This window comes from Mustela lutreola, chromosome 10 (assembly GCF_030435805.1).
Source record: "Mustela lutreola isolate mMusLut2 chromosome 10, mMusLut2.pri, whole genome shotgun sequence".
NCBI lineage: Eukaryota > Metazoa > Chordata > Mammalia > Carnivora > Mustelidae > Mustela > Mustela lutreola.
In genome coordinates this window covers 57678268-57691052 of record NC_081299.1, presented here as the reverse complement: position 1 = coordinate 57691052, position 12785 = coordinate 57678268, and the positions used below count along the sequence as shown (strand labels likewise).

The 12785-nt window shown below is 34.1% G+C and overlaps 1 protein-coding gene across 4 annotated transcripts in view; it reads right to left on the bottom strand.

The window, feature by feature from the left end:
- The window catches only part of LRRC7 (leucine rich repeat containing 7), a 573404-nt gene that overhangs the window by 97792 nt on the left and 462827 nt on the right, over positions 1-12785 (bottom strand). For all 4 annotated transcript variants that reach the window (XM_059138593.1, XM_059138591.1, XM_059138595.1 and 1 more), the window contains exons 17-18: positions 11469-11717; positions 6460-6660 (exon numbers count right to left, since the gene is read on the bottom strand). In XM_059138593.1, the coding sequence (XP_058994576.1) occupies positions 6460-6660; positions 11469-11717 (450 nt within the window). The remainder of the gene's footprint in view (positions 1-6459; positions 6661-11468; positions 11718-12785) is intronic.

The window sequence follows — 12785 nt, the reverse complement described above, 5'->3', positions numbered from 1 at the left end:
CTGTCTAGTATTAAGTCTATGAATCTAAATATAACTTATTTGTTGAAATAATACTTTAAAAAGGAAATATTTTTATGATACCTGATACTGAAGGGCAAGAATTTTGTTTCAGTCAACAAAAGAACTAAAAGAGCTGTACAAGCATAGAAATGTAAATTAAAGGTTTCATTACTTTGTTTTCCTCATGATTTATACACTCAGTTTCCAAGTTATCTTGTATGTATGGATCAATTTTTTAAATTTGTTTCCCAAGACTGTGGCTGGAGCTTGTCGTGGTAGCTGTGATCTAACTCGGATCCAAGTCTCTTGCTCTGCTAAAGAATTTCTACTTTGAATCAAAAAGAGTGACTCTAGTGACTAGGAAGAGACGATGATATCAGCTAATCATGAGTTTGCACCTGTTCTCCAGAGTTCTGTAGCCCTCCACGTAGGAGGAGTAACACTACTGAAGCAAGAACAGTGGATTCTCACTTACCCAGTTAGACACTTATCTTCATGAGCAAAATGATAATAATGATGATGCTGATGTTGAAGATGATGATGCCATTAGTTATGGAGAATCTATAACATATCTGCTACTGCTCTACTATGTTCAACACTTAATCTGTATCATCTCTGTTAATTACTTAATTGCTAACCTAGTTCTTTACTGTTATTTATCATTTTTAAGTTATTCATTATCATCATCTTTGTCTTACAGTTAAGGAATTGCAGGCTCAGAGAAGTAAAGTCATAATTCCAAGTCCCAAACTCAGTGAGCGGTAGAGCCAATATTTTAACTGAGATTTGTTCTAGTGGAAGGCCTTCTGTGTGATACTATGTATGCTATATTGTCTACCCTAAGAAAAGCTCACCTTTCCTAATTGGACTTCACAGAACAGACAAGTTAACTGTCCAAAGAAGGAAATGAGTTGTTGATTTCATCTCTATAAATTCTTTTATAGAGACTGGAGGAGTTAAATTCATGTCGGAAAAGTGGGTGAAGCTTTTGGGGCTACTTCTATGGTGAAGGCAGTGGATGTTATTGGTCAGGAATCAAATATAATGAGGTCCCATTTTAAGCACATTGAACCATATTTGCTTCTGGTAAGGAGACAGAAGAGGGGGGAAAGAAAAGGTATGATCTCTTTTTTCTTTAACCCATTGACCTTGTGTGTTCAAACTAAATCGCAGCTGTCACTGCTGTAGGGAAAGGAGCCTAATGTAGAAGTGAGGGGGGGAACAAAACTTATGACTGAGCTTTCAAGAGTCCGGGTCTGGTATTAATAAAAGCATGTAAGGGGGCGCTTGGGTGGCTCAGTGGGTTAAAGCCTCTGCCTTTGGCTCAGGTCATGATCCCAGGGTCCTGGGATCGAGCCCTGCATCCGGCTTTCTGCTCGGCAGGGAGCCTGCTTTCTCCCCTCTCTCTCTGCCTGCCTCTCTGCCTACTTGTGATCTCTCTCTGTCAAATAAATAAATAATATCTTAAAAAAAATAAAAAAAAATAAAAGCATTTAAGGACATTTACCCAATTAAAGGTAATTGATTACTCATTATTACCAGGAAATAGATGTGTTTCCTCTATAGAAAGAAATTGGGCAGAGTCTCCTAACAAAGGAAAAAGTCCAGAACCTTTATGAACACGGTGGACATAGTAAATAAGTAACCGGGGAGAAGTTTTCTGTAATGCAGAATAATGGCTCATAAAAGGGTTAAAGGCAGATGGGCAGGATTAGCACATCATTCTCTTGTGGAAGGGAAGTTCTTTGCCAAGAACTGTGCTTGCAGCTATGTAAAAATACTTGTTTTCATCTCTACAAAACTCTAAATGTTATTGTTACCTGCATTTTTAAAGATACACAAAGCAAAGCTCAGACAGTTTTCAACGACTTGTCAAGGTCACAAAATTGGTTAAAACGTAGACTCAAGATTTGAATTAATGTCTGCTAGACTTGAATGCACTTCCTCTTGTTCCCAAACTGTGCTCCAAGGTACCTGTGATGCTGTTATTAATGCACAGGGGTACATGAGTTGTTTTAAAAATTTGAGGGAAACAAAACAATACTTGAAATCAGTCAGACACTATATGAATTGGTGGCTCTCAGTTTCAGTATTAGAATGCACTTTCCTTTTGATGACAATCTTTGTGAAGTTGGGTTTTTGTGTTGCTGTGATCAAAAATCAAGTGCTATTTGAAAATCAATGTGAAACAGAATTGTAGTACCTGATATGATTCAAGGTTTGAGAAGATAAGTGGTGTCCCACAGGTGCACAAATTTCATTAATCAGTTTTGTTATTTAAACATGAAATAAAACTACTATTTTCCCTTTAAATTTATGTGCATTATTTTTCAAATGACCACTGGACAGGGCATAAATATGTATGAAGTTGCTCAAACCTAATACTTAATGAATGGAGCTGTTTGGTACTTTTTTGGTCCATGGTCCTTGCAACAAAATTACTAAGACACTAAGTATTTGTATACCAAGATTTTTAGAACCCCTAGCCTTTACTTATTTTAAGTCATAATTTATTTACCATACCATTCTCCTTCCTTCCTTCCTTCCTTCCTCTTTCCTTGCTTTCCTCACTCTCCTAATATTCTTCATCATGATGTTTTGCCTTTACTCATAATATTGTATTAATGTATTAATATGGTAAATTGTTGTTTTTAAAATACATGCTATTCAACATATAGGTGATAAAATATAACCAGGTATGGCATTCAACACTCAATAATGATTAATTTGACAAAAACTTAAGAGAAATTGTTCTTCCCTCAATTAACTTCTAATTTGACAAAGAGACACGTTATCAGTATTACAACACTAGACTCTATCAGTTGTTCATGTACTCAGCAAATATTTATTGTGTCTGACTCTGTACTAGGCACTGTGTTACACACCAGAAAGACAATGATAGACAAGACATACCTGGTTCTTGCCCTCATGAAACTCAGTCTGAAGTTAATAAACAACATAATCATAAATGCTTTCATTATCTTTAACACGAATTAACAGGATGATGTGATAGAGGAATCAGAGGTTCTACTGACCATGGTGCTCAGGGAAGACCTTACTGTTGAGGTCATCTTTAAACTCAAATTTGGAAAGATGCAGAAATGCTAGTCCTATAAAAAGCTGGGTGCTAAAGACTGAATGGTTGTGTCCCCTCAAAATTCATAAGTTGAAACCTATATGATGATATTTAGAAGTGGGACATTTGGGAGGTGATTAGGTCATGAGTGAAATTAGTGCTATTATAAGAGACCCTAGAAAGCTCCCTATCTCCTTTCAAAACTGTATGAGGTCAGAGAGAGAAGACGGTCATCTATAAATCAGGAAGTAGGTCTTTACTAGATGCTGAATCTGTTAGGACTTTGATCTTGGACTTCTTAGCCTCCAGAACTATGATAAATAAATGTTTTTCTTTATAAACCATGTAGTCTATGGTATTCTTTTATAGCAACCTGAATGGACTAAGACACTGGGAAAAGCAAATGTAAGCTTCATAAAACTTATATAAAGGAATATGGAGGTAGAAGACAACCTTCATACCTCCTTGTCCTGCTTATTCATATGCCCCTCCCCACTGTTTTCTTTGTCTAGCATAACACATACTAAAACTCTTCGCATAGGGTTGACAAATAGAAAGACATCAAGAAATGTTGATTTACTTTTCCTTTTCCTTTTCTCTGCTGCATTTATAATCTATTTACCTTGTTTATTCTTATCATTTTCTGCTTCTGGTTCTACTTACCTTATTCTTTTTTCCTTGGTTTTCCATATTTAACCATATGGATAAATGTATCATGCAATGTGTGATATTTTCTTCCACATTCTTGACTGTATGAACTAAATAATTACTTTAAAATGTCATACAAGTGCAAAACATACAATAAAATGCTTCATATACACTGATCAGCTGGACACTTGGCTATCTATGTTTATTTTATGTGGAAGTTGAAAATATGGAGTGTGGCCCCTTTATCTGGGTGAGCAATTCAAAAAGGGAGGATGATAAAAAAGCAACAGTTTCACTTTGTTCTAGGATGGGTAAAAGCTGGGGAAAGAAGATCTAGAATCTCAATTTTAGAAAAAGTATTGAAATTACCAGTGAAATTTCTATTTAAGAGAAAAGGCCAGGAGAAGAAGAAAACTAAGAAAAGTTGGGGTAAATCACTATAAAGCTTAAGACTGAGTTTCAATTAGATAGGAAACAAGTGTTTTTAAGAAGGGAAAATTAGATTTGGGTCTTAAAAAGATCATTATTAGGGAATGTTAACTGAACTGGACTGAATTAAAAATTCGTATTCTCTGGGGTACCTAGGTAGCTCAATCAGTTAAGCATCTGCCTTTGGCTCAGGTCATGATCTCAGGGTCCAGAAATTGAGTCCCTTATTGGGCTCTCTGCTCAGCAGAGAGTCTGCCTGTCCCTGTCTCTTTGTTCTTCCCCCTGCTTGTGCTCTCTCTCACTCTTAAATAAATACCATCTTTAAAAAAACCAGTTTATTGACAAAGTAATGAGGGGGCTGGGGACAACGTGAGCCAAGAAGTTGACAGTTTTTATAATAATGCAGAACAGAATTGAGGGCCTGAGGAGGTTGAGGAGATACACTTAGATGAAAATACATAGATTTAGGTGACTGGAGAGGCAGTGAGTAGAGAGAAAGAAGGAAAAAGAAATCAAATACCTTTCAATTTCTAACTCGAGTAAGCTAACAAATAATGGTGTTAGTTAGCAGAGATCAGGACTGGGCATATAGGAGCAGAAGCAAATTTGGGGAAGAAACATTAAATTTAATTTTGGATTTTTCAAGTTTTAAATGCTTTTGGAATAATTTTAAGATTTATTTTCTCAGTAGGGTTATCACTAAATTTATGGCCAAAACCATCTTTTCCTTGCTTCATCTATCCTAACCCTGTATTAAGCAATTTTAGAATCTTCTTATTTAAAGTAAAATCACTCAGTTTATGGGTTAAGCATGACCTCACAATCATTTTAATGTTAAACTGTGATTGCATGAGGTTTAAATATGAAGTGTAGTTGTAGTTAGTGTGTTCCTCCTAAATGTCGGCTTTGTTCCTTTTTATATTATTGCAGTATCTTAGAGATAAAAGAAAAGTCTGTTTCTCTTCTATCGCCTATCTCTGATATTTTAAAAGGAAAGAGTACAATAATACAATAATATTGATTTCATTCATGTCATTTGCTTATTTTGCAAAAAACCCCCCTAAAAGTAGGGAAATGAGTATTTACCGAAGTTTTCCTCCCTGGATACCAAGCTGTAATCTTCTTTTCTGGGGCAGGCTGATCCCTCCACTGGCAGGTATTCGCACCGTGCTTACTTTTGCTCAATCTTTTTTCCCTTTGTCTGGAATGACTTCCTCTCTTTCGACTTTAAAAGAAGCACCCCATTTTCAATATGCACTGCAACCTTAAACTGTTTCACACAACTTTTTAATTGAGTGGCAGTGATCAGGTCTCTTTCCAATTTCTTAAAGTACTATTATACGCTCCATCCCACAACTAATCACGCGATCGTAGTTCAGATACTGTGTTCTCTAATCACTGCATCTGTGGTAATTTTACTTGGCAAGGCTCTAAATTAGTTGGGGACTGTGTGCACATTTTATCTTTCTTTTCTCTCTCTCACAGTGTTTAGCACAGTGCTAAATATACAGTTGGTGTTTAATCAGTGCAAAAAATTGACGCTGTGAAATGCAGATTTGTAAAAGAGTTTCACGAACTTAGATTTTTGAGAAGTAGATATAGTTACTTCTAGATGTACTCATATCAGGTATGTCTCTAATGAAGATAAAAAGGTGATAACCAAATTAGCTGAAGAGTGGATGAGATAGTACAGAGGTGGCATAAATGTAGTTGAATTCTTTTCAGACCACACAAATGGGTAAGGATGAACATCTAGTTTATTCTAAAATATAGGAATTAAGTTTCACAAGGCTAGATCCAGAAAAGCTAAATTTCAAACTTATCTCCTCTTTGTCATGTTTACAGTAGTGTTTCTTATAAAGGTTTTAATCTAAACACAGAAACAAACAAAAAATGGCTCTAAATCTGATCGAGAATTTTACTGAGATTTGCAGAGTAAAAAAAAAAAATCTTCATTTAGTCTTTTCTAATGACTCATACAATAAAAGTTTGGGGTAGCCAAAAGAGTATAGTGAAAATGATATAATGCACTTACTGGCAAGGCCTAGCTGAGTGAGCAAGTTATTCCTTCTGTGTGTATTGGAACTTTGGGAGCTGTATTAATAATTTCAGACCATGAGGGTGTCATTTATCTGTAATTGATTAAATGCAACCCTCATAGTTTGAAAAAGTAGAGAGACTCATTTGTATTTCAGGGGAATAAATGTACTTATCAGAGAAGATCTAATCAGTTAAAAAAAACCATATAATTTAGTAATTCCAAAAAATCCAAACCACACTGGCAATTACCAATAACCTTGAAATACCTCCACTGTTATCTCCTTTGGGGCTACAGGCCACTTGTGTTCATATTTTTCTTTCACAGTTTGCTCCGTGTTAGCAGTTGGATTTGAATTCTCAACACGCACTCCATGGCTTGGCTTACCCACCAGATTTTGTACAGATTTTACCATATTCTTTAAATCCTCTGGGTAAGGAGTTGGATATCGTTTTAGGTTTATTTCAACCTAGAAGTTTATAAAAAGAAATTTAACATAAAAATACCTTCGGCAAACATGTTCATAAAACTATTCCATTTTATGTGCAGTAGTAAAACCAAATGCAATATAGTGAGTGTTGAGCTGGCTGAGAAAATGTAGAGCAGAGCACATAGTGTTCTTTGCAATTTTGCCCTCATGGGGCCTCTTCCTACCCTGCCACCTTCTAGATTAAAAACAATTTTGGGGTTATATTCTATCGTTAGACCTACCCTGCAGCTGGTTGCAATAGCAGTAGGTCAGATACATAAGTAACTGGTAATCCAAAGATTTTCAGTGTTCTATTAGGTGTTTTTACACTTTAGAAGCTGTTCCTTCCCTATCTTAATTATTTATTAGTAGTTATTTTCATGTTAAAGCTGTCTTTGGAATATCAACATAGATGATAAGAGAAGACCCCAAAAGATTTACAAGAAGAGTTTATCACGGATTAAAAAATGGGGAATTGACAGTATCTGCTACCAAATGTTCATTAGCTCTGTGTTAATTAGCATGTTATACCAAAAGGTCAGGCAGCTAAGTCTTGTAAATACCTAAAAAGAATAGGCTTCAGGGTGACTTTTACATTTAGCTTTTACCCTAATAAAGTAACATGCTTTGTGGGTAATGTCTTAAAATAAGAGGAAAATTAAAAATTGAGGAGATTTTCTAAGATATTCTAGATAAACATGTAAATTTTGGTTTATATTACCCAGTTATTTATTTCTAGTCTTGAATTCATTTTTGTTGTGTCAAGCTGACTTTAGGGAACATATATATTAACGATTATTCTTCACATTTAATTCAGAAAGAGAAAATATGAGACATTTCCAATAGAAAATCCCATTATCAGAATATTTAAAATTTCCTTAAATTGGAATAAATAAAGTATCCATGGCGAGTAAAAAAGAGTGGGAAGGAAAACAAGGAGCAGATTTATTTGTCCCGGCTTATTCCAACTGTCATATCTTTTTGCATCTGAGTAGAACCAACTTTACAAAATGGAATGGTTTATGTGATTGTGGTGACTATGTTTCTGTGGAAAGTGTGTCGGGGGGTAGGTTGAGAGGAAGGGAGAAGAAAGCAAATCTGAAGAAGGATGGAGGGGAATGAGAGGAAAGGAGAAAGTGGGGCGGGCATACACATACCACCCACCCACACCCATGTAATTCATGGGATGTAAGAAACTATGATGGTGGAATAGATCTGAGGATTATAAATATGAATTCAAACACTTTTGCTCATCTGCAGTTTTAACAAATCCACCAACTTTGTTATATTTATTCTTCCTTGTGGCTCATTTTCCATATCAAATACTGAAATTGGACTCCACATGATGACTTCTAACATTCCTTTCAGTATAATACATAAAAAATTCTTTTTCCAATAGTTTTTGGAAAGTTGAGGAAAACCCAGATAATTTTACTAGTATAAGTACTGTTGTAGTCTTTTACACTTCCAAACAAATAAGAATGAAATTAATAATATATAGAAATAAAGCTACCGTTTAAAAATATAACCCAAGAAAAAGTTAGAGTTCTCAGAAAAAAAGTGTAAGTTGTTAAAATGTAATATAAATATAGCTCAGGGTACTTAATTTGTAAAGCATTCTTAAATAAACATAAAAAGAATGATATCCATGCTAGACAAAGTCCATTGGGATGCATGCATTCTTGGATCTGCTGTTTAAGTTGGTATTAGAAATGTTAATCACAGATTAAGTCTAATTTTAAATTACATTGTTGAACTCATTTAAAAGTACTTGATAGCAAAGGCCTAAAGGTCAAAAAACTACATTTAAAAAAATATAGATTGTGGAGTGGTATGGCTATAATGCCAATTAAGAACATCTTTTAATTTTTAATGACCAATGGTATATGAATGAAAAGTAATTTTCATGTAAGACAATAGATTAAAATTTTATGTACCTTAAAAAATACTCATTGCTAAAATTACACTTCTAAAGTGAATAATGTAATTTATTTTTTGTAGATGCTATGTCTCATCTGACACAGTGAGATGACTATATACTAATGGTCATAGTGCCAATATTTTCTGGTTATTTTATAAGCATGTTAATATAATATTTTAGTCACATCATCAGAATATGTTTGGGTACTTTATCTCTGAAAAATATTTAAATTTAGAAACAGAAGCAGATTTGTCAGGCTAATGAAGCTTAAGCTTTAGAGCCTATCACCTGTGTATGCTTTTTCCATAGTCTTGTGAGGGGTCCTACTTTTTTATTTACATGATTATTTCATATTCTTTTCCTTAAAGAAGCCCTTCTCTGAACTGTGGGAGTTTCAGATCCTATAAAACTTGGATTTTTTTCCACCTAGACAACAAGCTCCTTGCTTCCCATTTACTAGTCTACCAACAGAACTTGCTGGACGTGGAGTCAGGAAACCTAAATCTAAGCCACAGATTTACCCCCGAGAAGCTGTCAACCACTAATTTTTCTGTCCAGTTTCTGTTCGTGTAAAATGGGAATGATAATATCTTTAGTTAATCTAGAACTAAAATGAGATAATAACTATGAAAATCTTGGAAATGTATAAATTCTATACAGAGATTAGATACTATTTTCTAAAATCAGATTCTACTTAGGTATTTTTAAAATCTGAATTTTCTTGGCAGTTTATATTTTACTATATATAACATATATATATATGAATGTGTATATATATATACACACACATATATATATACACATATAAAACTCCATACTACCTATAACAGTTTGGACTTTTTCCAGATTGCGTATAGCAACAACTATCATTTAGTCAGTATCTGCCATCTGCCAGGCACATGCAAAATGTTTTATAAAGATATTTAAATTATTAATAGTTATTTATATAATAAATAATTCTTATTTTATTGTTTATTGTTTACCATAGATTTGAATATAAACAAACTATAAATAATTATAATTATTAACATTCATTAAATATTTATAATTAATTATAATTAAATATAGTTTAAATTTTATAATCCATTGTAGCAGCTGTTCCTTTTCCCCTGGGAAAATATGGGCTCAGGCACTGAATAGGGCTCAGGCACTGTAAGTTCCTTGCCCAAAGTCATACAACTCAGGTCTTTGACTCCAAAGCTTATGTTGTGTTACTCGGCTCAAGGCTATTCTCTGATATAAGTAAAGCACATATTTGTATAATCTTGTAGAAAAAAAGTGTTGTGTAACTCTAAAATATAAATTTTATTGAGTTAAATAACAAGATAATTTCAAATTTTTAAGCAGTTATTTTATAATTTCTTCTTAAAAGAAACTATAATATTTTAGAATTGTTATGTTTGTAAGCTCTGTAAAAGCACATTTTATACCCTTTTACAGATTGTTTTGCCTATGCCTTCCTACTTTTTAACTCTTATGCAATGCTTCAGAAATAAAAAAAATGATCATAATACAATATTATTAATACTTCAGTCATGCCCAAATAAAAGTAGTTTCTTTATATTTCTAAATACATAGACTAGAAATATTCTCTCATTCTAATATGGGATGGAGAAATAATGTAAATTCATTTATGGTATAAATAGGTGGGAAAAAACTGTCAATTGTTCTTATGAAAATGTTGCATATATCACTCACCATAAAGTATTTGTTCATTTTACATATACATTTTATTAAAATGCAAGATTTTCATTGCAATGTTACTTCATTTTAATTTTAGAAAAATAGAAATGTTTTACAACATTCTATATAGCTCAGATCTTTAAAAAAAAAAAAAGTGCAGTAAATGCAAATAGCAGCTGCAAGATGTTGGAGACTCCCAAAAGTTTAGCAATAGAAGAATTTGTGTTAATAGCTAGGGCATTTAGACATGGTATCTTGAATTCTCAAAGAACTGTGGTTTTCTTATATAATGATTAAATTCTTATTTGGTTTGACTATAAATTCCAGTAAGAGAAGTAATAGTTGATGCTTTGATGACTGATCATTAGGGATCTTATTCTGGGAATTAATCAGAACATTTTACATAGAAAGGAAGCCTATAGGAGTTTTAGTTAGGATTCTCAGTTGACCTTATATTGCAGAAATAATATAAGACACAGAGTAAGACTCTAGTCCATTGCATGTGGATGGTAAAGCTTACCAAAAATGTAGTGTCCTTTCTCATCCCATGAAGACATTTTTTTTTTTTCATTGAATTTTAAACACCCAACCCACTGAGATAAGGAAGCCCTATTTGCCACAACTCCCAAACCAATCTTCTCTTACAGGAATTGTCATAATCTGTGCCTTCAAATTGGAGGGAAATTGATGCTTTTCAACAATGTCCATCTTTGTGCTCAAAGTCCACTCAAAGCAAATTTCAATTCAAAGCTCATGCTATTTTAAGAATCAGGTTTTAGTTACTTAATCTCCCTCTGAATTGATAATACAAAAATGTGTGCGTGGTGTGGGGGCAATTTAGATTTTATCAATAGTGTCATCAACATTCTGCCCAACTATTGGTATTCCCACACTTTAAAGAAAAAGAAATCTTTAAAAATAAAAACATAAATAAAACTGAAGCACCCAAATAAAAAAATCATGCCATATATCCCACCATTAGGCACCTCATTATTGATGTTCCCTCCCCTCTGACTTGGTCTTCCCACCCCATTGCCAATGTCAACGAACAAAAACTTAAACTGAGGTCAAACATTGGCAATTGGATGGTTCCTATAGGATCAACATTTCTTACCCCAAATCATGCAGAACATACCCCATAAAACCACTGTTCCAAGGTTGCCTCTACATGGGGGATTCTCCTACCCCAAACACCTAGGCCTACCTGTCTGCCACTTAGAGAGGGAAGAGTGGTGGATTGTGCTGCAACTGGCAATGGAGTACACATGCTCCTTTCCTGCTGGAGGCCACTTATACAACCCCATGCCAGCTGTGGGTCATTCTGGGGGACGGGCATATCTTGGATCTGCTGATCACACCTGGCCCATGGTGTGCAGCAATCGCCAGACAGTCTGGCAGGTTGGAGAGTAATCCCACGCTGGCCCCTTTCCCAGGGGGCTTGGCAGGGGTGATCCTGTGGGAGAAGGAATCTCCATTTTCTGGGAGAAAGAGGAGCACTGTAGCAATACTTTCACTTTATCATTTTTCTACTCTTGATACTTTTTTTCACTCTGGGTAATGCATTTAAAACAACCATCAAAAAATTAGTTCGAACTCTCTGTAATAAAACAGTACCAATATCATATGAAGCTAACGGGTCACAATTTTTTCACACAATGCAGCATTCACACTACACTATACGCTCTATAAGTAGGGCATTATACTCTAGTCCATTTGGAAGCTGATGGCATAGGTCAGTGGTTCCTCTCTTAATTTTATATAAATAAAAGGTAAAATGGTGTTAAATTTAATGTATATGTAATGAACCAGAAAAGTGTGATTGATTTGGTGTAAGATTTCTGTATATTCCATTCATCATGCTTCCATGATGATTTATTTAGAAGTTTGTTTGTGTTCTAATTTGTCCAATAGCCAGTGGCATTGGAAATATTCAAATTAGTTAAAACCAAGTGTTTGAGGTTTTCGAAACAAATATTGTTTCACCAAAATATAAATAAACCAAATATAAATAAGTACAAAGAAAATTCAATCTAAAGTATAATGAGCCTACTCTGATTATAAACACACCTGACCACATAACACACAAACAGGGCTTCTAAATAACTGTTTGCATTTTATGTTTTCATTGACACATATACCAGAGTATATCAGAGTACTATTTTCTTGTTAGAGCCTTTGAATATGGATTTTTAGGAATAAGCATGTAGTTTTTGACATTCAGTGAGGTAAAAGAATGAATCAGAGGTCCAGTATAGAATGCATCATCCATTGGTTCTAGATTTAACGTATGAAATCTTAAAACTAGAACTGAAATGCTGTAAGGGTCTTTGTTTATTTTTAGTTTGGCAATGCTATTTCTAGAAATTCACAAATTAAAAAAAAATGTTTCTTTGGTTATTAGATAGCATTAACCAAGCATCCAGAAACATTTTTTTAAACCCAAATCATTAACAAAACTATCATTTTGATTTGGGAATCCATTTTGGATTTTTCACAATGATGTAGAGGTAAGCCTTGTCAA